This window comes from Colobus angolensis, unplaced genomic scaffold, assembly GCF_000951035.1.
Source record: "Colobus angolensis palliatus isolate OR3802 unplaced genomic scaffold, Cang.pa_1.0 Scaffold192, whole genome shotgun sequence".
Lineage (NCBI taxonomy): Eukaryota > Metazoa > Chordata > Mammalia > Primates > Cercopithecidae > Colobus > Colobus angolensis.
In genome coordinates this window covers 798,412-824,325 of record NW_012115066.1, presented here as the reverse complement: position 1 = coordinate 824,325, position 25,914 = coordinate 798,412, and the positions used below count along the sequence as shown (strand labels likewise).

Here is a 25,914-nt window from a genome sequence, read left to right as displayed (position 1 = left end):
AGTCCCGATGGGACAGTCTTCAAGGTCCGCTACCCCAGGCGTCACCTGCCCTAGATTGCTTCCGAAGGAGGAAAAACTTCCCCTGGTGCCTGGGTGACCTCCTCGGAAGCATAACAGGGGGAACAGCCCCCTCCTCTGCCTCAAGGCCAAGCTAGCCTCCTGCCAACACCGTCAGCAACCTCCAGCCTCCCTGGGCCACCGTGTAGGAAACTGGGGCCCCTTCTTCCCTCTGAAGTTTCCTGTTTCTTTGTATGGAACACAACGACAAAATGGGTCCTCGAGTAAATGGTCAGAATCTTGTTTTGAAAAAGTGGAGAGCAAGGGATTCATCGTCCTGCTCTAATTTCCATGTTGCCTTTGTTCCCCCGGCCCAGTTGACGGGCCGGGACTTCCCCCTGCATCCTAATGAAGGACGATGAAACGGGCTAACTCTTGGGGCACAATGCTCACACTGCAGGCTCTGACGCGCCTTGGAGCAAAACAAATCGGCCTCCACCAATTAAAGAAAAATGGTGAATCTGGATTCATTTGGGTTTTGGAGTCTCAGAAAGTTCCCACTGGCCTGTCCCAAGGCCTGGGAAGAAAAGAGCTCAGGCTGAGAGGCACACTTTATGCTTTAGCTTCAAAGGGGAGACCCGCGCTTCTCATCAGAATAAACAATTAGGAACTTTGGGATGTTCACAAAAACATGAAGCCAAACCAGTGAGAATGTACTGAGACCTCTAGTGGGTAAACTATCATCTCTCCCATCAGGGACAGATACATATACTGCAGTCTAGGTGGAATTATTGCAAAGTATTTTGAAATCTCTGAGGGTGAGGCATTTAAAAATGGAATTATTTACTTCCTTTTTCACAGTTCTAAGACCTCTCTTATCCTTAATACACAGAAGACAGGTGCATCTTTGTCCATCATGAGATAGTACACCCCAAGGTGAAGAATCACCTTAGAATCTGTGGCCAGAAAAACCTTGGTTTGACACTGAGTCTTCAATTAACTAGTCAGGTGGTCTTGAGCGAGTCATTTAGCGCCTATGAGCCTCAGTTTCCCCATTTATAATCTCCAGAAAAATAATACCAAATTCCTCTTAGGGTGTTTGTAGGGAGGGGATGAGATGATCCACATAAGGCACTGAGTTGAGTAATAGGAGCCATCCCACTGTTTCTGATTCCACATTACAGCCATTTAAAAGTATGGCAGAAAGTAAGGGATTCCCTGGATAAGGGATTAGGGCAACAACACTAGTTTCTACAATCTAGACAATTATGACATAACTTTCTCAAAGTCCCAGGATTTAAGAAAACTCTTCTAAGACTTTCTGAGTTTCCTTTGCAAACCTCCTGAAGCCATTGCTAAACACTAAATATTGCCACCACTGCACCAACATACAGGCAAGAAAGATCTGGTTTTAAAAGGACAAGTAGGTGTTGCCAGTGTCATTGTTGTAAAGAAATACTGGATCCCAGGAAAAGACACCCACATTAGGCATGTTGAATGCTGAGACTTTGTACCCTGGACAGCCTTGGGAGGGGGCTGTTAGAAATGACAAATAGAGTAATGTTGGGGAGAAACCAGATTCGGACACTGCAGAGCAGGTTGCTCAAAGCATCATATTATCTGGCCAGCCACGCTTTTTCTCATGGGGTTTTATCAGTCACTCATTTAGTGTGGTCTGTGTCAGTCCCCTGCTGGTCATTTTGGAGACGAGACTTCAGAGTAACATTTTGGTATTTTGTTAAAGGGGCAGGGAGAAAAACAAAGAAGCAATCTGTCTTGAGAGGATATGAAGGGCATAAGGCTAATTCCATGGAGAACAGTCCCAAGGAATCCGTGGCTATTACCCATATGCTCTTGATAGCCCAGAGCCTTTGCAGACTGGAGGAGCCCAGAAAGACCATTAGCTAGCGGGCCACTGTCTTCTTACACATTACCTGGGTCTCTCCTCTATTCACCCTCCCTAATATGAAATGAATCTGTAATGTCCTCCTTGGTGTATTCAGAGGGATGTCATCCCATTTGGATTTAGATCCAAAAAACAAAAGCTGTCACTGAACATAGTAGAAGCTGCCCTTTTATAGTTACCAAGGTGTGTCTGGGGGGGTGTGTATGTGTGGTTGTTTTTTTATTTTTTGTTTTTAATTTTGGTGAAAAGTTTTCTTTTCATTTAGATCAATCCTTGTTAGATGATCTTGGGTCTACCTAGCCCGAGTGACATCTTAGTATGAACTCTCCTGGGCTCCATGGGCCTTGTGGCCTCTTGAACAAAACATTGCTATGTCTCATGCAGGGCAAGAGGCTTGGGGATTGTGACATAAGGGGTGTATTTTACTACTCATGAATTATTTCAGCATGGACAGCATTCTAGCCAAATACCAAGACTAGAGCCAAATACCAAGGTGAGGCCATCTAAACAATGCATCAAGACTACCTCCAAGAGTTGGGAACAGAGCACCCATCAGTGTTGAAAGGGCCAGACCCACCATTGCTTTGCTAAGGCTTTGCTTGCACCTGTCTGATTCTTGTCAAGGCCCTTTTGGCTTTTTCTTTGGCAGATGAGGTCACTGAGATAGGACTTAATGTGGGAGGCAGATTGTATTTGGGTTCTGGGTTAAGAGCTATTTCATTAGAACTGGGATGGACTCTGTACCTACTGAGGGTTGAAAGAGAAGGGTGCAAACAGTGAGAGCACAGCACAATTAACTTCTCTTGGAAACAAGCATCCCTGACATTATGGGATCCAAGACAGACACCAGCCTGTTGGCAATGGTTATAGAGCCCCACTTTTCCATAAAGGCATCTGCCTTGTGGGATATTTACCACCTGTCCCTCCCCTTGTGGGACATTAACTACATGTCCCTCTTCCTGTGTCAGAAAATGAAAGCTTCCCTTTTGCAAAATGCAAGGTACTCTTGTTGATATCCATGTACTAAAGCAATAGTCATTATTCTGTCTATTGTTAATATAGGCCAGGCTCTGGGCTTTATGTAACGTGGTCCATTTATTTGTCTCAATGTTCCCATGTAGTAGATACTTTGATCATTTACACTTTACAGATTCACCCTGCTAGACATTTTTGAGTGTCTACTAGGTACCAGGCACTGGGGAAATAAGACAGGGCTATCCAGTATATATTTTCCCCTCCTTTTGACAAAACTATAAAACAATTCCAATCTTAGCCCTTTCCTAGTCCTTAGAAGAATGTTACATGCCATGCAGTTTCTAGCTACAGCTTCTTCTAGCAAGGTTTTTGGTAATAGTGATGGTGATGATGAAAGTTATTACATGTGTCCAGTATGCCATGAACTGGGCGGGATCTGCTAGGACTCAAATGTGCTTAGCAGCCGAGGACTCTTCTGCAAGGTCATTCTCTTCATCCCCAAGGCTAAACAGAAGAGAATTGCCTAGCTCGGGCCATTTTCATAGCAAACATTTCTTATAGTTTGAGAAGCTGGCTATGAATACCACTGGGGAACATTTCCCCCAGTAGTTTAGAGTTATTATCCACCCCCAAGGAGCTGAAGCAGAAATCTTCTGAGATTTGGGGAAACCCCAAGAAAACTAATGTTACCAAGCAGATTGTATTTGGACAGTGAAGTTTCTAACACCTACAAAGGTTACCCATCTACTCTATCAAATGGGAATGTGTCAGGTTGATTTTGAAGAAGAAATGAAATGACCAGAACTTTTCAAAAAATTTTCCAAGTTGACCTGTCCCTTAGGCACAGGCAGTTTCAGCTGTCTAATTAAATAGGCCATCCAAACACCGGAAAAGTGGTATCCGAAAGACATAGTGTACCATGCCCAAGGACAATACTGATTAAGATCAAATAGCTAATTGTAAGCCTCAGCCTCTAAATTGCTGCCGGATGAAAAAATAACAGTGTGTGCAATCCAAGCATAATTTCACATAGAGAGAGAATGAGAATTTCTCATTCACACCCCCAGAGGGCTGGAAAACATCAGGGGGGAAGAATTCCATTGGCTGGAAAGGGATAAAAAGAGTTTTCAGTGGGGATTACATCACCAGTTGATGTCATTATTCCTGGTTGGTGAAGACCTTCCCGGGAGTAAAAAATATTTGGTTTGGTCCAGAGTCACAAAACTCAAATATAAGCTGAACAGGAAAAAGTGAGGAAGAGAAGAGAGGCCATGTGATGGCTGTCTCTAAAAGTTAAGTAGAGTTAAATAGAGTCGTGTTAAGTAGATTTCCAGGATGAACAATACCCTGATGAGAAAGTTAATGCCTTTTCTAAACAGAACCAAAATTCTGTCACAAGTTGTTTCCTTGATTTTGGTGACAAGTGACAATAGGCAGATGGCAAGAGTATGCTAAGATTTGAGACAAACATCTCTCCATCCCTGGCCGTTACTACCAGTTAGATGACAGTCATCAGTTTTGCTGACTCTGGATCTGTTTCCTTTCCTGGAACTCTCAGATAATCTTATAGCTCCAAAATTCAGCTCATATTAAAGAAACAAAATAAGCACCCTGCCTGGCTTGGTTTTTAGCTCAGGAGGTATCTGGCAATCATAAATATTTCATTAACATAACATTTGCAAAAAAGAAGTATTTTTTATGTATAGTTTTGTAAATCACTGCAAACTCTTTCTGAAAGCAAGCAGGGTATAAATAATTAAAGTAAAATAAAATAATTTAGAAGCTGAACAAGAACAATAAAAAATAGAGTATTAGATGGGAGGGAGATTAAAAGAAAGTGAACACACATTCATCTGGAGATGCAACCATTGCTGATTTTATTCTAAACATCTACTCCTTTCTTCCCCTTACCTAAGGATGGGTGCTGAGGAAATGTTGTTCACTGGAGTTTTGTAAATTATAGAAATGTTAATTTTTAAATATTATATCTTTCTAAAAAGTAGATCATTCTCCCTTTCCTGAAAAGAAAAAGGTGGTTGGACTTGATCATGCACACCATTTCTGTGCATGCCAACCCAACTGTCTTGCACTTTCATGTGCCTTCTGCCCTGTCTGAGACTTCCTCTAGCTCTCAGGGTGCACAGGCTCCTATTGGTGGGCAAATGGGAGGTATGAAGAGTTAATGTTCATCTCATCATCCTTCAACAAATTATTAATGGCAATTGGTAGGTTATAACTCATATCCTTTCCTCTGTGAGTAGGATAATGATGAGACATGCTCCACACTGTCTCCCAGAGTTTCTAAACATCATTCCCACTCTGTTATCCTCTGTGGTAACCTCCTTGATAATGCAGTGTTATCTCCTTTCCCATTTATAATAATCCCCATCTCATTTCCCTCATTCCACTGTTGGTTCTTCCTAAGATTGTCACTTAAATGAACTACTTGCACTCAAAGCCTTGTCACACAGGCAACTTCTGGGAGAACCCAACCTAAGACACTTCATGAAGGTGTTTCCTTGAGGAGCTAACTTAATAGAGGTCTACAGCTTTGTATTAGTCATGGTTCTCTAAAGAAACAGGACTAATATAATTTGTATATATGTGTGTATATATATATATACACACACACACACACACACATACACACACACACACACACATAAAGTATTGGCTCACACAATTATGGAGGCTGAGAAGTGCTATAATGTGCTGTCTACAAGCTGGAGACCAGGAAAGCTAGTGGTATAATTTGAAGGCTGGAGATCCCACAGTGTAGACTTCAGTAAGCATCTGAAAGTCTAAGAACCAAGAGTGCTGAGGGCAGAGATGGCTGCCCCACTCAAGCATTCAGGCAGAAAGATAACCCAGATTATCCCTTCCTGCACCTTTTTATTCTATTCTGGCCCTCAGCAGATTGGATGATGCCTGCCCACATTGGGAGACAGCAATCATTTTTACTCGTTCTACCAATTCAAACACCAATTTCTTCCAGAAACACCCTCACAGACACATCCAGATAAAATGCTTAACGAGATATCTGGCATTTCATGATCCAGTCTAGTTGACGCATAAAATTAAGTACCACAGTCAGGTAGATCACCATCTGGTTGTTTCTCTAAACTATTAGATAAGCCTTTGATTAATGCTGAATAACATATATTTTAGGGTTGCATTATCTGAAGGATACTCAAAATATGAATCATCTGCATTGCTGATTTAAAAATGTTAGATTTTTAAATTTTTAAATGCTGATTTAACAATGTTAGATCTAAGAATTGATATTCTGTACACACACGTGTGCACATGCACAAGTTCTTCTCTGTGTGTCAGAGCAAGCCTAGTCCTTTGTAGGGTCATGGGAGTGAGTGGAGACTACAGTATTTGTGGAGAGAGCCTACAATACTTCCCAGAGGATTTGGTATCTTCTGAAGGGTTTGTTCAAACTTTGCCATGCAGCATGTTGAAAAATGGCTGCTCCTATCATAAAGAAGTATCTCTGGGTCTCTTCTAGTTATCTCATCTCTTGTAATTGTGCCCTGATCAACTGTCCACACTGCATTAACTACACGAATGTGCCCTGGTTAAATGGTGATCTCTGCATCAACAGTTCTATCTAGTACCACAAGGGGAACACAAATAGGATAAAACTGGGAGCTCCAATTCCAACAAATCTCCAATGATTATTCTCAGCAGAAACATTTCAATTAGAATTTGGTTCCATTTAACTCAGCACTCTACCTGTAGATTAAGAAATTTCTTTTCAGACAGCATGGCAGGCTAAGTGGTATGAAACCACTTCAATTAATTGCACCTGATGAAATCTTTGCTGCAATCCAGACTACAGTCAACTTCTGGGGTTGGTTAGTATTTGCTGAGACCCTGCACCTCATTCAAATTCATCTAAGGACCCATGATTACCTTTACTGTATTCATTGGTTCACAACTTATCCTCCGATGTAATTATAGAAGCAAAATTAAGAAAGGTACTAGTCACTTAGGAAGAATTGGTGCAAGTGAAAAAAATTATATATATTTATTCTCCCCATTCTTACTCTCTCTCTGTCTTTCTCCTTTTCTGGTCAAAATGAGTTGAGTTGGCCCAAGGAAGTAAAGCTGAATTTCCTGCAGTGACATCCCTTCAAGTACTAGTTGAACTATTAACTCTCTTTTTTGATTGAAAAAGATTGTGCTGTGTAAAAATCTGACCTGGGGAATAAGTGGAAGGAAAGCCCCAAATCTTTTCTTTTCTTTTTTTTTTTGGTAAGTGTTTAAGTGAATCTGGAGAGAGCCTTGAAAAGTATAAAGCACCTTAGTAGAATAGCTTGAACTGGCATCACTTCTATTTCAGGGTTTAAATAAAAAAATTCTAAATGAAACATACAGAAAGACATCTTCTACTGGCTTATTCAGCTGGGCACAGAGGAGGCACTCATTAAATATGTGAAGATCCAAGAAAATGAATCAAATCAATAGTTAATAGCACTTCGTCATTCTGTGTGACATGCTGGACTTCTGAAAGGCAAAGCAGTGCTTGAACTATTTGGCTTCTAGGGGCTTTTTGTAGCTCTTAGCTCCAAATTTGAATTTATGGCTTGGAGACTTAAGCAAAAGGAAAAGACATATATTCATGCAAGGCTGGTGTATCACATTAAAATTCTAGATTCATTTGTTCATTATAGACAGGCATACACTGGTGGATAACAATAAATTAAAGAAGAGGTCTGTTGTCTCACCACAGCTAGGATCTACTCCTGAGTTTTGTGTTTATCAGAGGATATGGAGGGGGCATCCGTTCCCAGGTTAGGAATGAAGAGTATGGACTTCCTTTTCACACATTTAATATTATTGATTTCACTGGAGGACATAGAAAATGGTGTCATGAGTGTGCACTGAGGAACCACTTTTCCTGAAAATAACTCCACCTTGTCTTGATATAGTTATTCCCTGATATCACCATCATCCTGTCTACTTCCTATAGAATTTATGGACCTGGTCATCTCAGCCACTTTTATGTTGAGTATGACAATCAGGTGAAAAAAGGATGTCACTTTACTTGCCTTGAATCCACTAAAATCCGTCTCTCAGACCTGTAATTGAGGCTCATGAAAAAGGCAGTCGCTGTCATTCTTGGGGCCTCCTCTGTGCCCTAGACTTGTAAAAAGGTTACTTGCTTTACACAGACAGCACCAAATCATCAGAGGGAATCATCTCATGGCAGATTTTAGGTCTATGCTATTTAGTCAAGGAAGCCCAATATCTTAGACTACCTAATTCTTTCAGGTAAAACATCTTGGCTTGTATGGGGCTGGCCTGGAGCCCGAGGCGAGTGTATCTGTGGAGGTTGGAGGTCCTCTCATGAGGACCTGGCTGCTACTTGCTTGGCTAATCATACTCACCAAGATCTTTTCACCGCCTAGGAGTGCTGCACACAGGGCCTAATGCCCATGGTTAAGACAGCTGCCTTTTTGTGGTATCATCACCTCCACGAGTGAGACTGAGGGAAGGCATGAGGGATCTTGATGTCCAGGGCTAAGAAAACAGCAGAGTTGTCTCAGGTTAGTTTTCTCCCCCAAGCAGACCTTGAGTCACGTGCTTGGGTCCAACTGATTTATCAAAGGAAGTACTCCCAGGATCAACCAGTAACAGATTTGGGGAAGCAAGATAAGAATGGGGATGGAATCAAGCAAGAGCATTTTCAACTGAACTCCCAGACTCAACCTGATCTCATGGGCTCTGTGGAGTATAAATTACACCTCCAGAAACACTATTTGGGCTTGTAAACTTCCATACCCATCAGTCATTGCCTACAGGCAACCCTGGGGTTGGCATAGGGAGACAAAAATCTCCTACGTATTTTTCAGCTCATATGAAGTACACATATCAAGTGCAGGATGGTGGCCATATCCAAGGGCAGTCCTCTGAAGGTTGCAAGTGCCAGTTCTCAGATGCAAAGCACTCATGTAGAAGTTGATCTGGCAAAAGAAATCTGGGAGACTTGAGTGTTCACTATAGAGCCATTCCAAAACCATCACATATGCTTCTGTAAACTGACCTGGCAGTGAACCACCTCATACAATTGCCCAAAGGAAAAAAGAAAACAAAAATAAGAAAGGTCTTTGTTTAAATATTTATCTGAAACAATATCCCAGAGAAATGCACCTTTGATTCCTATTTTTTGTTCATGCAATAGCACGTAAGGGCATGCTAAACCTAGTGCGTTTCTGTCTGCAGGATGAATCCTGAAAGTAGCATGGCAATGTGCTATTTATTATTAATCACAGAATATTTCACTTAGCGAAGCAGGATCTTGATGCTCCTTCAGGCCAGAAATGCAGATATTTTAAATTCTCATTTGGCTTTGCACCAAAGAAACCCCATCCCACTGAAGATAAATGAAACACTCATTAAAAACTCAAATAGGAAAGAATCATAAATCAGTTCAATGGGGAGACATAAAGGTTTCTAAAAAGAGAATGAATAGGAAAAACAAATGATTGTTTTGAAATCTGACCCTGGGGAGAAGCTCTGATGAAGTGCAGATGGCCTATGTACCCACCAGGTAGATGTCTAAACTGGGAGGGCAAGTCTTAGAATTAACTTCAAAAGCATCATAGGAGACAGTGTGGCTTTGGGAAGCACAGAAAATAAATGAGAGATAAGAGAGAATAATACCCAGTGGATGTTTGATATAGGATGCAATTTGAAGGCTTTATTGTGCAGGATTAAAAGATACCAATGTACGGACACCGTGGTTGGCACACAGAAGTGTGATCAACACCTTGGAATGAAGTATGGAAGCCCGTTGTGGGTAGACATTACCAGGATCCCAGAAAATGGAGTGGAATATTGCATTACGTTTGAATAAGCCCAACAATGGGCTTTTATACTTCTCTGTGGGGTTTTCTTTAAGATGTATTTGGGAAATTGGCATTTAAAGGCAGCTGGGGGCTTTGTGAACAAAGGCAAGTAAGGGAAAAGGAAACTGTACTACTCAAAAGTAGCCCAGGCAGGTAAGTGTTATCCTGTTTTACAGATGAGAAGAGCAAGGCTTGGGGAAATTATGTAATTTTTCCAAACCCTAGTTCATTAAGTGGAAGAATGAATATATTTCACCCTTTATCCCTTCCATCCACCAACAAATATTTATTGAACACCTACTATGCGCTTGCTCTGGACACTGGGGAACCAAATGATTGTCTGAACTCATATCTATCTGATCCTGACAGCCATTCTTTTTCCATTAGAGTCTAGTGAATAAACTTATTTAAATAATTTCATAGAAAATTATATTACTCTATGATTATACAAGATATTAAAGAGATTTGTATGGGGTGGTGAGACTATGGGGACACATAAAAATAGGTGTGGAAGACTGAATAATGCTAGATTTAGACACTTGGCAGGAAGACCCAAGCCATTTTGCTTGATATGTACTTAACCACAGAAACAACAAAAATAATAACAAACTTTTAGGGTCACATTTTCTGATTATAGAACTTTGGAAAAAATTATAAAGAAGCAAAATTTATTTTTAATGTTATAAGCCAGAGATAATAAGTGTAATTATTTTAAAGTATGTTCTAGTTTCTGCCCCCTGCAACCCTTGGCTGCTTCATATTTATCTGGCTTTGAACTTTGTGAATCTGTAGGTTGATGTCTTTTATCAATATGGGAAAAGTTTTAGCTATTATTTCTTTGCATATTATTTGTACTCCATTTTCTCTCCCTTCTCTTTCTTGGATGCCAATTACATTTATTTTTTAACCTTCTCACTCGATCCCCTATGTCCCTTATTTTTTCCCATATGTTTTAAATCTTTTTGTCTTTTTTTGCTTCATTCTGAGTGTTTTTAAGCCATCTTTTAGTTTACTAATACTCTTCAGTGGTATCTGATTTGCTATCAAACTTATCCACTGAGCTTTAAATTCCTGCCCTTATACTTTTCAGTTACATGTTTTTCCCTTTTTTTTTTTTTAAGGTTTCCAGTCTTCTGCTTAATCTTGTTTTATTTCCTTGAACATATTCAGCATAATTATTTTTGAGTAGTGGTAGATAACAACATTATCTGTATTCTTTATAAATGTATTTCTATTGTCTGTATTTCTGTTGATTTTCAGTCTTGCCTTCTGTCTTAGTCAGTTTGGGCTGCTACAACAGAATACCATAGACTGGGTGACTTAAACAACAAACATTTATTTCTCACAGTTCTGGAGGCTGGGAAGTCCAAGATCAAGGCGTCAGAAGATTCGTTGTCTGGTGAGGGCTTGCTTCAGATGCTGACTTCTTGCTGTATCCTCATGTGGCAGAAGGAGGGTGGGAGAGCTCTCTGGGTTCTTTTTTATAAAGGCACTAATCTCATTCATGAGGTCTCCACCCTTATGACCTAATCTACCCCCAAATGCCCCACATCCTAATACCATGATTTTGGGGATTCGGATTTCAATATATGAATACTGGGGGGACACACACATTCAGTACATTGTACCTTCTATTGGATCCTAACTCAGAAGCATCACTTGGCTCTATCCTTGTGACATTCTGTAAGCAATAACTTAAAACTAAATAATGGTTCTCATAGTTCTCCATTCTAAGCTCTTGTCAAGTTAAAGTTGTACCATTGATTTAATATAGCTTTTTTGGGTTTATGAGGAAAGAAATACTACATGAAAAGTACACATCCCATGTGCTTTGATTTCAGAAATGCCAGATTATAAAAGAATACACATCTAAGCATTATGGAAATATAGCTATATGCCTTGGGCACAGGCGTTTGTATGTCCTGATTCAGTTTCTCTTTAAGTCTTCTTTTAAAGTTTGCTTAGTGAAAGAAACAAAGGATCTAAATTGTTCTAAATCTCTGTTACTTTCAAGGGCTCAAAAACTCTCTAAAGTTTCTGCTAGTTAAACCCACATTAAATATAGTAGAGCTATGAGCCGTTAGAACCCTGCATTTGGAAAGTAATGGGGTGGGAGGCTAGTGGACCATGGAAGCACTTCCTTCCAAGGGCAGAAAAACCCAACTATCAGGCTTACCTGTCAAAGCCAACAATGAAAAGGATTTCTTATCCTCTGCTGAGGCACATGTGGCTAGAATATAGTTCATTTTCTCTTAGTATTCCAAGACTGGTCTTAAATATCACTCAATCTTTCTTGGCTATGAGCTCTATCTAGCAGTGGTCAAAATCGATGGGAAGCTCCACTTAAATTACCCAAATTATAGCCCTTTAATAGGCTAATTGGCTACATATTCCCACGCCTGCTAGAACTAGGCAGCCCTTGGGGGCTGTGAAGAATAGGGCTCCCTTCTAAGCAAAGACACTTTTCAACTCCAGTTGATTATTGCTGTATGGGAATATAGACCCAGGGTTTCAGATCTGAATTATGTTAGAAATGAATAATACAGATTTTTAAATGAAATCTCCCAATTTTTATGTCTGCAATGAATTCCATTTTATAAAACTTTCAGGCATAACATTATGTTTTTGAGACAATTTCAGTCTGTGGGCCCCAATGGGTGCTTATTAAGCTCAATTTTCAGAATGAATGAGTCTGTGCTATTAGAAGCTGCCACCATCAGTGAAGCAACATAGACTGCTTTATCTGCGTTTTCCTCCCACATCATGGAGGCATTTCTGAAAATATAAGCACTGGAGTTTTCTGAGTTCACTTGAAGCTCAAGAAACCCATTACCCTTTTTATACCATCACAGTATTTTTAAATAGTTTACTCAGTGGGGTCCCTTTTTTATACTTTTACACTTTTATAAAATGGGAGTTTTGGATTCATCTGCCAGAAAAAATGCTGATACTACATAGTCCAAAGGCATACAGAGTGTCATTGAAATCAACTTCCACATAGTCTATGGATGGTCTTAGAGTGGACAAACCAGTGATTTGGCTAATTGTTGCAGCCTTGCCAAGTTGCACATAGGAAAGTTATTTATTTTTAATTCTCAAATATTTTAGAGGTGTTATCTGAATGGAGAATTGCTTGGAAGGCAGTTGTAACAGTTACAGGGAAGAAAGCATATCAAATGCATAATTGTGGGGGCCAAGATGACCGATTAGAAGCAGCTCTGGTCTGCGGCTCCCACTGAGAAAAATGAAAACAGCAAGTGAATCCTGCACTTTCAGCTGAGGTATCCAGGTCCTCTTATTGAGACTGACTAGGTGGTTGTCATGATCCGTGGAGAGCAAGGAAAAGCAGGGTGGAGTGATGGCCCAGCTGGGAGCTGCATGGAGTAAAGCAAACTCCCACCCCAGCCAAAGGGGGCAGTGAGTGATGTGCTACCCTGCCAGGGAAACCACAATTTTGCCACGAATCTGTGCAACCCATGGATCAGGAGATCCCCTTGTGAGCCTGTGCCAACAGGGCCTTTGGTCTCAAGCACAGAGCTGTGCAGTCTCTCGGAGGCTGCTTGGGTTACAGCCAGTGGCAGCAAGCTGGAGACTGCCTAAGATGACCAAGTTTCCAGGGGGAGGGGACGCAGCTATCACTGCGGTTTCAGTTGGCCATTTTTCCCCACTGGTCCAGAAAGATTGGATGGTTTGGATGGAGAAGAATTCCTCCATCCAAACAGTGCAGTACAGTGACTGTGGCAGATTTTGGCCAGACTCCTTCTTTAGGTGGGACCTGGATCCATCCCTCCTCACTGGGTGGCACCTCCCTGCAGGAATTCCAGCAACTCCAGCCAGGGATTTATGGACAGAATACCAATCTTCCTGGGACAGAGCCCCTGTGGGGAGGCAGTCATGATCTCCTGTTCAACAGACTTGGTCTTTCCTGCTTGCTGGCTTCTGAGGTGGCTGGTAGTCCAGACAAGTGGGATTCCCCCCAGTGCAGTGCACCTGCTCTGCTAAGGGGCAGCCAGGTTGCTTCATTAAGCAGGCCCCTGATCCCGTGCCTCCTTACTGGGTGGAACCTCCCAACAGGGGTTACCAGACACCTCATACAGGAGAGTTCCAGCCAGCATCAGGTTGGTGCTCCTGTGCAATGGAGCTCCTGGAGGAAGGAGCAGGCAGCTGTCTTTGCTTTGCTGTAGCCTCCACTGGTGATCTCTCCAGGTGTGGGAGGGACCCAGGTGAACAGAGTCTGGAGTGGACCTCCAGCAAACTGCAGCAGCCCTACAGAAGAGGGGTCTGGCTGTTAAAAGAAAAACAGAAAGCAACAACAACATTGACAAAAAAGACCCCACAAAAATCTCATCCAAAGGTCAGCGCCTCAAAGATTGAAGGTAGATAAACCCATGAAGATGAGAAAAAAATCAACATAAAAATGCTGAAAATTCAAAAAGCCAGAGTGTCTCTTCTCTTCCAAATGATTGCAACACCTCTCCAGCAAGGGCACAGAACTGGACTGAGGCTGAGATGGATGAATTGACAGAAGTAGGCTTCAAAAGGTGGGTAATAATGAACTTTGCTGAGCTAAAGGAGTATGTTCTAACCTAATGCAAAGAAGGTAAGAATCGTGATAAAACACTACAGGAGCTGTTAACCAGAATAATCAGTTTAGAGAGGAACATAAATGACCTGATGGAGCTGAAAAACACAACACAAAAACTTCACAATGCAACCAGAAGTATCAATAGCTGAATAGACAAAATGGAGGAGGGAATCTCAGAACATGAAAACTACCCTGCTGAAATAAGACATGCAGACAAGATTAGATTAAAAAAAAAATGTAAAGGGATGAACCAAACCTCTGAGAACTATGGGATTATGTAAAAAGACTAAACCTGCAACTGACGGGGGTACCTGAAAGAGATAGGGAGAATGGAACCATGCTAGAAAACATACTTCAGGATGTCATCTCGGAGAACTTCCCCAACCTAGAAAGACAGGCTAACATTCAAATTCAGGAAATCCAGAGAACCCCAGCAAGATATTCCATGAGAAGGTCAACTCCAAGACACATAATCATCAGACTTTCCAAGGCTGAAATGAAGGAAAAAATGTTAAGGGCAGCCAGAGAGAAAGGCAAGGTCACCTACAAAGGGAATGCTATCAGACTAACATTAGATATCTCAGGAGAAACCTACAAGCCAGAAGAGATTGGGGGCCAATATTTAACATTCTTAAAGAAAAGAATTTCCAACCCAGAATTTCATATCCGGCCAAACTAAGCTTCATAAGTGAAAAAGAAATAAAATCTCTTTCAGACAAGCAAATGCTGAGGGAATTTGGCACCACAAGACCTGCCTTGCAAGAGTTCCTGAAGGAAGCACTGAATAATGAAAGGAAAAACTATTACCAGCCACTACAAAAACACACTGAAGTACACAGACTAATGACACTATGAAACAACTACATAAACAAATCTGCAAAGTAACCAGTGAGCATCATGATGACAGGATCAAATTTACACATAATGATATTAACCTTAAATGTAAATAGGCTAAATGCCCCAATTAAAAGACACAGAATGGCAAGCTGGATAAAGTGAAGACCCATTGGTGTGCTGTGTTCAAGAGCCCCATCTCACATGCAAAGACACAGATAGGCTCAAAATAAAGGGATGGAGAAAAATTTACCAAGCAAATAGAAAGCAGAAAAAAGCAGGGGCTGCAATCCTAGTTTCTGACAAAACAGACTTTAAACAAACAATATCAAAAAGATAAAGAAGGGCATTATATAATTGTAAAGGGTTCAATTAAACAAGAAGAGCTAACTATCCTAAATATATATGCACCCAATACAGGAGCACCCAGATTCATAAAACAAGTTCTTAGAGACCTAAAAAGAGACTTAGACTCCCATACAAAAAAGTGGGAGACTTTAACTCCCCATTGTCAATATTAGATCATCAAGACAGAAAATTAACAAAGATATGCAGGAGTTGAACTTAGCTCTGGACCAAGTGGACCTGATAGATATCTGCAGAACTCTTCCCCCAAAAACAGAAGAATAAATATTCTTCTTGGCACCACATAGCACTTACTCTGAAATTGATCACATAATTGAAAGTAAAACACTTCTCAGCCAATACAAAGAACTGAAATCATAACAGTCTCTCAGACTGCAGCACAATTAAATTAGAACTCAGGATTAAGAAACTCACTCAACATACAATTATACGGAAACTGAACAACCTGCTCCTGAAAGACTCCTGGGTAGATAATGAAATTAAGGCAGAAATCAAGAAGTTCTTTGAAACCAATGAGAGCAAAGAGACAACATACCAGAATCACTGGGATGCAGCTAAAGCAATGTTACAAGGAAAATTTATAGCACTAAATGCCCACATCACAAAACTACAAAGATCTCAAATTGGTATCCTAGCATCACAACTAAAAGAACTAGAGAACTAAGAAAAACAAACTCCAAAGCTAGCAGAAGACAAGAAATAACCAAGAACAGAGCAGAGCTGAAGGAGATCGAGACACAGAAAAACCTTCCAAAAATCAACAAATCCAGGAGCTGGTTTTTTAAAAAAAATTAATAAAAGAGATAGCTAGCTAGATTAATAAAGAAGAAAGGAGAGACTAATTAAAGAATCAAATAGACACAATATAAAACAATAAAGGGGATATCACCACTAACCTCACAGAAAGGCAAACAATTATCAGAGAATGCTATAAACACCTCTATGCAAATAAACCAGAAAATCTATGATAAATGGATAAATTCCTGGACACATACACCCTCCCAGGACTGAACCAGGAAGAATTTGAATCCCTGAATAGACCAATAACTAGTTCTGAAATTGAGGCAGTAATTAACAGCCTATCAACCAAAAGAAGCCCAGGATCAGACGGATTTACAGTCAAATTTCACCAGAGGTACAGAGAGGATCTGGTCCCATTTCTTCTGAAACTATTCAAAACAATGGAAAAGGAGGGACTTCTCCCTAACTTATTTTATGAGGCCAGCATCATCCTGAAAACAAAACCTATCAGAGATGCAACAAAAAAACCCAAAACTTCAGGCCAATATCCCTGATATACATCAATGCAAAAATCCTCTATAAAATACTGGCAAACCAAATCCAGCAGCACATCAAAAAGCTTATCCACCATGATCAAGCTGGCTTTATCCCCAGGATGCAAGGCTGGTTCAACATGTGCAAATCAATAAACATAATTCATCACATAAACAGAACTAAAGATGAAAAACACATGATTATCTAAATAGACACAGAAAAGGCCCTTGATAAAATTCAGCATCCCTTCATGTTAAAAACTCTCAATAAACTAGGCATTGAAGGAACATACCTCAAAATAAGAGCCATTTATGACAAACCCAAAGCCAATATCACACTGAATGGGCAAAAGCTGGAAGCATTCCCATTGAAAACTGGCACAAGACAAGGATGCCCTCTCTCATCACTCCTATTCAATGTAGTACTGGAAGTTCGGGCCAGGGCAATCAGGCAAGAGAAAGAAATAAAGTGTATTCAAACAGGAAAAGAGGAAGTCAAATTTTCTTTGTTTGTGGATGGCATGATCCTATATCTAGAAAACCCCATCGTCTCAGCCGAAAAGCTTCTTAAGCTGATAAACAACTTCAGCAAAGTCTCAGGACACAAAATCAATGTACAAAAATCATAAGCATTCCTATACACAAACAACAGACAGGCAGAGAATCAAATCATGAATGAACTCCCATTCACAATTGCCACAAAGAGAATAAAATATCTAGGAATTCAGCTAACAAGGGAAGTGAAGGATCTTTTCAAGGAGAACTAGAAACCACTGCTCAAGGAAATCAGATAGGACACAAACAAATGGGAAAACATTCCATGCTCATGGATAGGAAAAATCAATATTGTGAAAATGGCCATACTGTCCAAAGTAATTTATAGATTCAATGCTATTCCCATCAAACTACCATTGACATTCTTCACAGAATTAGAAAAAACTATTTTAAAATTCATAAGGAAACAAAAAACAGCCCATATAGTCAAGATAATCCTAAGCAAAAAGAATGAAACTGGAGGCATCACACTAACCTACTTCAACACACAAGGCTACAGTAACCAAAACAGCATGGTACTGGTATAAAAACAGACACGTAGACCAATGGAATAGAACAGAGACCTCAGAAATAAGACCATACATCTACAACCATCTGATCTTCAACAAACCTGACAAAAACAAGCAATGAGGAAATGATTCCCTGTTTAATAAATGGTTAAACAGAACTGGCTAGGCATATGCAGAAAATTGAACCTGGACCCCTTCCTTACACTTTATACAAAAATTAACTCAAGATGGAATAATGACTTAAATGTAAAATCCCAAGCTATAAAAACCCTAGAAGAAAATCTAGGCAATACCATATAGCATAGGCACAGACAAAGATTTCATGACAAAAACGTCAAAAGCAATTGAAACAAAACCAAAAATTGACAAATTGAATCTAATTAAACTACAGAGCTTCTGCACAGCAAAATAAACTATCATCAGAGTGAACACACAACCTACAGAATGGGAGGAAATTTTTGGAACCTATCCAACCGACAAAGATCTAATATCCAGAGTCTACAAGGAAATTAAACACTTTACAAGAAAAAAGAAACAATCCCATTAAAAAGGGGGCCACGGACATGAACAGACACTTCTCAAAGGTACTGGTTTTGTACCAGTGCCATGCTGTTTTGGTTAATGTAACCTTATAGTATAATTTGAAGTCAGTTAGCATGATGCCTCCAGCTTTGTTCTTTTTGCTTAGGATTATCTTGGCTATATGGGTTCTTTTTTGGTTCCTTATGAATTTAAAGACATGTATGCAGCCAACAAATATCTGAAAAAAGCTCAACATTACTGATCATTAGAGAAATGTAAATAAAAACCACAATGAGATACCATCTCACAGCAGTCAGAATGGCGAGTATTTAAAAGTCAAGAAACAACAGATGCTGCCAAGGCTGTGGAGAAATAGGAACACTTTTACACTGCTGGTGGAATGTAAATTAGTTTAAGGTGATTGAACTAATTTGGTGATTCCTCAAAGACCTAGAACCAGAAATACCATTTGACCCAGCAATCCCATTACTGAGTATGTACCCAAAGGAATATAAATCATTCTACTATAAAGATACATGCACATGTATGTTCATTGCATCACTACGCACAACAGCAAAGACATGGAATCAACCCAAATGCCCATCAATGATAGACTGGATAAAGAAAATGTGGTACATGATACACCATGGAATACTATGCAGCCATAAAAAGGAACAAGATCATATCCATTGCAGGGACTTAGATGAAGCTAGAAGCCATGATCCTCAGCAAATTAATGCAGGAACAGAAAACCAAACACTGAATGTTCTTACTCGTAAATGGGAGCTGAATGATGAGAACATATGGACACATGGAGGGGAATAACACACACTGGTGTCTGTTGAGGGGTTGGGGGGGGAGGGAGACTATCAGGATAAATAGCTAATACATGGGGGGCTTAAAAGCTAGGTGATAGATTGATAGGTGCAGCAAACCACCATGGCACATGTTTACCTAGGTAAGACACCTGAACATCCTGCACATGTATCTGAAACTGAAAATAAAATAAAACTAAAAAGAAGGAAAGAAACAAAAGCAGAATTGCATTGCACAGAGACTGTTTTACAGGGATGAGCCTGTCTGTGTCTTAGAATAAATGATTTTAAGGAAACCAGAGAGTCTACTAGAAGAGGAGACAGAAAATGTGGCAAGGGTTGAAAACTACTGGATATCATGATCAATGCCTGTGTGACAGCATCAATTGTACCCCAAAGCTCAGCATAATGCAATATACTCAGGTAATAATTCTGCACATGTACCCGCTGAATCTGAAATAAAAGTTGAATTATTTATAAAAAAAAAGAAACTAAGATCAGTTGTGGTGGCTTACACTTGTGATCCCAGCACTTTGGGAGGCCAAGGTGGGAGGACAGCTTGAGCTTAGGAGTTCAAGACCAACCTGGGCAACACGGTGAAACCCCATCTCTACTAAAAATACAAAAATCAGCTGGTGTGTGCCTATGGTCCCAGCTACTCAGGAGCCTGAGGTAGGAGGATCACTGGAGCCCAGGGGATGGAGGTTGCAGTGAGCCGAGATTGTGCCACTGCACTCCGGCCTGGGTGACAGAGTGAGACCATGTCTCAAAAAAAAAAAAAAAAAGGAAAGGAAAGAAAAGGGAAAAGAAAGTAGGGAGACTGGTAGAGTGGTACCCAAATCAAGTAGTCACAGTTTGAATTCTCTGGGAGCTCAGTTTCCTTAGGCAAGTCATGTTCAGTACAGTGTCATAATCTATTTGAGAGAAATATGTTACCTATCTGATAGAATATTTCCAGAATGTATCTAAAAAATCCTGTTTAGTGCTCAGAATAGCTGCTGATGCCATTTCTACTTTAAATAGCCATTCAACAGGAGTCAAAGAATAGAGATAACTCTGTAATGAGTATCAATACTTAGATGGAAAGTTGTATTTGGAGATCAAGGGAAATTTATTGTCTCTCTACAATTATATTGTCCTCTAGTATTTTTAACTATAACTTTCAACACACTTATTTTCCTAGAGATTAAATATGAAATCTAAATTAACTTCACGTATCTACTCTTATTTCTAAGCAGCTCTACTTTCTGGGTACAATACAAATAGGAAATGGAATAGTTTTTAATTGCCCAAGCTTTAAAGAATGAAGGAGATAATACAATAACACTGAAAATCAATAATCCTTGTATACCAATAATGAAATCTAGGTGAGATATTTATTTTACTCAGGGTTGCCTAGCTCCTACAGTTTGAGAAAGAAATGGACAAGATGATATAAGAGCCAGATTTGGCATCAAATTTATTTATATATAGAATTAGATACTTTTCAATTTAAGAATAAATTATGAAAACAAGGGAAATACATGTCTAATACATGAATTTTCTATTATGCGATTTCTCTTAGTAATAATTTTGAGCACCAAGTCCTATATCATTGTATTTTTAGTTCAATGAAACATGAAAGATTCTATTCTAAAATAGAATAACTCAGACTTTTAACAATTCTCCTGTTCTTTTACTTTCTTTTAGTCCTTGAAGAAAGAAACTGCTCAGACCCTGGGGGCCCAATCAATGGGTACAAGAAAATAACAGGGGGCCCTGGGCTTATCAATGGACACCATGCTAAAATTGGCACTGTTGTGTCCTTCTTTTGTAACAACTCCTATGTTCTTAGTGGCAATGAGAAAAGAACTTGCCAGCAGAATGGAGAGTGGTCAGGGAAACAGCCTATCTGCATAAAAGGTAACTTACAATTGTTTCTGAAGTCTATAGACATTGATGAAGTTGCTAGACCTTTTGGTAGCTCCTTTGCATGTTTTTAAGCCTCTGGAAAAATGCCTTTCTCTCTTAAGTCCCTTCTGAAACCATATATAACTCTGAGGTTGGAAACCATCCTAAAAACATTTGCTTCTTTTTTTTTTCCCTCAAGAGGACCTGCTTTCCCTAATCACAACACCTCGAGAGGTGATCAAGAAGAGGAATGTAGTTATCAGAGCAATTTAGGAAAGATGACAGGGCTGAGTTTAATATATGCAAATCCAAGTACAGAATTGAGGTAATGTATAAGCATTTACGTAGCTCCACTTATCTACTTTCTATGCAATATTAAGTTGATGCGAGAAATAAAACAACAAAATAGATGCATCATCCCTACCAGCCTATGGAGGGGGAGGATTGAAGATGTTAAGATGTTTAAAAACAAAGACAGAGAGTAAACCCTTGTACATTCAAGGGATAGTTACAGGAAGAGATGAGTGGTGTAAGTTCAGCTAAAGGAGAGATCAATGTTCCTGAAATAGGGACAATTGCATGAATCCAGTAGGATTGGAGCCAGTCTGGAAAGCTGGGGAGGATTTGTACATGTGAAGAGGAGTTGGGATGGTATTCCAGATGGAAGACAGCGGAAAAGAAAAGAGGTGTAGGCAGAAGTGAAGTCATCATGGTAAACTCAAAGTGAGGCAATCTGGGAATCAAGGGGTAAACTTAAATATGTAGGTTGGACAGAAAAGTGGAATATTGAATAGAGACGTTTGAACCTTCTCTATTGGCAGTGGGGATGTATAGTTTCTCACTGAATTGATTCACTAGTTGCTTCAGGTTAACAGCCTCTCTATTTGGGGGCAGGCCACAATGATCTGGCTGTTTACTGGGAAGAAAACATGTCCTTGTCCTAGATTATCCAGATAATTGTCTTAATCCTCCACTTTGCCTTCTGGGTGTTTGTCAACAACCTGAATCATGGGAAAAGGAATGAAAGGGAATGGTTTGTGAAAGGAATAAATCACTTTAGACTTTAGCCAGAAGCGACCTTCATCCCCACCAGCACAAATTCTGATTTTTATTTCATTAAGTATGGGAACGGTGTCACATATGTCCTTGGAGATTTTTGTCCACTCTTCTCTTACAAATTAATACAACCAAAGTTCTCTAAGTTGCTAATTAGATGAATGTTGGCTGCCTGATTGGGAAAGTGAGATGGGAAGGATTCCTTTTCACTCGTGAAGAAAGAGAGACTTCAACAAAATTAAACTGGGCTTTGAATTGCCCTCAAGTGATTGTTAGGGGCCTTAACGGCAGAGAAAGAACACGAAGGAATCTGTTTTCCAAGACTTACCTATGGTTGACACTGCTGTCTGGTGTCAAAAGAGAACCTTCTAATTCCCCATGTGGGCTACGTTTTAGAACCTTCACTTTGAATTTTATTCCATTTTGATCAAGTTTGCTAATTACATTCACATGAACAGATGATCCTACTCTATGATGCCATTGTCCCAAATCACTCAGGTGGGGCAGCCTTTCAGAGGCATCTGGTCTTCTTAGATTCTTCAGAGGGTGCTGTCAGTCAAGATTAAAGGCAGCAAGCTCTTTTGTAAAGTGAGATGTTCAAGCTTGGCTGACATGCCGTGCCTCTGAGAGCCTGGGGAATGGGCACCTGGTGTCCAGAAGTGGGAGTCAGGTATGAATCTGAACTGAATGATGTGAACAGTGAATATGGAAAATGATTGTGCAGCATTGTCTTTTTTATTTCTAGCCTGCCGAGAACCAAAGATTTCAGACCTGGTGAGAAGGAGAGTTCTTCCAATGCAGGTTCAGTCAAGGTGAGGTCAAAACACCTGCACTCTGCCCTAAAGGCTAATGAGTACTTCCCCTTCCATTCCCCTTCCCCACTTGTGTTTGGCCAAAGATGGTTTGAGGTTTCTTAGGGACATTTAGTGCTAACTGGTCATGAAAGAATAGGGCTTGTTAGATGGAGGCTTATTAGCCAGCTGCCTTTAGCCAAGAGGTAGCAACTGTTGGAAGATGTACAAATTTCACTGGATCGTGGGAAAATAGATGACTGGTAGAAAGCAAGACTTTCAGATGATCTTTGAGAAAATGGACTTGAATCCTTGAGTCTTCCTGAAATTACTATGTACTTGTTATGGCAGCTTCTAGGAAGATGACATTTCTGTTAAACACAGCCAGCTATAATTTAGGAAGTTATGCTTGGAGGTAACCAGTGAGATGAGGCAGGCTGGGGGAGCCCAGGAACTAGAGACAAATGACCAGCCACACAGAAGGATGTGAGCCCTCTGGTATGCTCAGCCTTTCTCCTGGGAAGACAAAGGTGGGGTCCACCTGGTGGGGAGGGAGTAGCCCCTTTCTACTCATCTCTTCTACATTCTCCTCCTCACTCTCTCCACTCAGCTACACGGGCCTCCTTGATTTTCCTCTATCACTTCTAGCACAGTCCTGCTTTGGAGACTTTACACTGTGGCTCCTTCTGTCTGGAACCTGCTTCCACAAGATCTCAGTGAGGCTTAATGCCTCTCTTCCTTCAGTTCTCTGCTCAGTTTTTGCCTAACAGAGAGAGATCTTCCCTAAATATCCTTTTAAAGATAGCAATCCTATCTTCACCCTGACTGTCTAGTGGACCCCTTTAGCCAGAATACTCTAGCCTTTACTCTGTTTCTGTTTTTATCTTAGCATCTCTCTCCACCTGTTGTCTCACATATTTTTTAAGGGTTTATTTGTCCAATTTCAGTCTCCCTCACCCTCCCCAAAATGTGAAAGTTACACATACAGGAACATTATCTGTTTTGTTCATGCTGAAAGTTCTAGTGCCTACAACAGTATCTGCCACATAGTAGGCATTCAGTAAGTATTTATTGAATGCATTAATTGGATTGACAAACAAAGGTTTAAGACCTGAGTCTGCCTCTGTCTTTAGTGCTGGGTATTCTTCAGCAAGTTCCTAAACCTGCTGAGCCTTAGTTTTTTCTTTTGAAAAGTAGGAATAATCATAGCAATCTGCCTCTGGGGATTGTTTTAAGGATTATATGCAACACTAATAGCTAACGTTTATTGCATGTTTGCTCTGTGTCAGTTGCTTTTCATGCATTAGTTCATTTAATCCTCACTATAACCTCTGAGGTCGGTATTTTTGTTATCACCATTTTATTACAGATTTTATTATTTATATTACAGAGGGGTAAACTGAAGCTCAGAGAAGTTAAGTAACTTGTCCAATGTCACATTGCTAGAAGTGGCAAAGCCAGGATGTAAATTCAGTATCTGGCTTCATGGTCTGCTCCCTTATGCACTATACTTTGAGTCTTATGTAAAGGCTGTAGCAAAGCACCTTGCACACATAATTCATCGGAAAGTGATTTCTCACCTATTGTTAGAAATAGTAACAGCGAATTTCGGTGACTGAAATTGACCACAGCCAAGTTCCCTGGAATATTCATAAGTCAGAATATCCATCAGTCTCTCACCCCTCCTCAGGCTGTCTCCTTCCATTTTTGTCTTTTTCCTTTCAGGGGCAAGGCATTTCCTTGGAAACGGTGGCAGTGAAATTCAAATTCTGCCCTCTTTCCTGATCTGTGTGATTTTCCTGGGCTGGACTCTCCACTAAATGGGATCAACCTGTTCTTCCCAAAGACACATGCTGTAGACAGGCCCCTGCACTATTCAAAAAGACTACTGGGCTTCCTATTTTTAAAGCAATATTAATGGGAGGTTAGGTGGCAAGGTGCCAGGTTTCTCAAGTAAATGAAAAAGCAAGGCTGAAACTAGTTTTAAGTATCTGTTGGGAAGACAGGCTGCTGAAGTGGAGGGTATCCCTCCTCATCCAGAAACTACCTCCTCATCCAGAAGCCCCCAACAACAGTGTATACTTTCCATGGCCAAGGGAGGAGCTTCTTTGCAAGTTCAGGAGCTCCCTGAGCTACAGACCTCGTTATAAACATGAGCTAAAGATTTGTGGAATGAAATCAAGAGGATTGGAATATTTGCTCTGAGCCAAGCACTGTATATGAAATAGATTTCTTATGATGATATCATATTGGTGTGGTGGGGACACCAGGGTGGAAATTGTGACTGCTAAGCACTGCCTTGGGTATCAAGTTTCTTTACTGCGTGCCTCTGTGTACTTCCACTAGTCTCTCTGTGCTTCCTTTGCCCATTCATTAAACAAGGATGAAAACCTAGATTCCTAAAGGAATTTCAGCTTTTCAGGTGACAGTCATTAGGTGCCAATATAAAATGAACACAACCTGCAGAATGTGTGCACATCTTCCCCAAGAATCCCTGAGTTGTCTCTGATGGCTCCAACTTCAGGGCTCATTTAATATCCCCTTTTCCCATTTATACACAATGCTTCATATTTCTCCCAATCAATATGCCCTGAGAGAAGATTCTACTCTCTGAGGTGTACTAATTACACCTGCTAATTGCTAAATCAAGCTACTGTATCAACACAGTTTAGTTCAAGTCAATTCCTAATATTGCCCCATTATGATAATGTTTGGAGAAAAAAATGTCTAGATTTCGCTCATTCAAATTAACTCCCTTTTCTGTTTAACGTTGCAATTAATTTCTTTGTGTGTGCATGTATAATGTACCTTTGGATAGCAGCTATTATGCCAGATATTATTCTCTTTGGTTAAAATCTTAAGCAGTTGGAATCATGCCAGGAATAGACATGGAGACATAAAATGAAGATTGAAGTGTACAAGAGAATTTGCTCAGTGGGAGAGTCGAAGTGTGTGTGTGTGTGTGTGTGTGTGTGTGTG

The 25,914-nt window shown here is 40.2% G+C and overlaps 1 protein-coding gene across 3 annotated transcripts in view; it reads left to right on the top strand.

The window, feature by feature from the left end:
• The window catches only part of PAMR1 (peptidase domain containing associated with muscle regeneration 1), a 111,673-nt gene that overhangs the window by 80,737 nt on the left and 5,022 nt on the right, over positions 1-25,914 (top strand). For 2 of the 3 annotated variants that reach the window (XM_011940719.1, XM_011940718.1), the window contains 2 exons: positions 20,888-21,100; positions 22,890-22,956. In XM_011940719.1, coding sequence (XP_011796109.1) covers positions 20,888-21,100; positions 22,890-22,956 — 280 coding nt within the window. Of the gene's footprint in view, positions 1-11,086; positions 11,138-20,887; positions 21,101-22,889; positions 22,957-25,914 lie in introns of all 3 variants that reach the window. The other variant, XM_011940717.1, reaches the window with a different exon arrangement.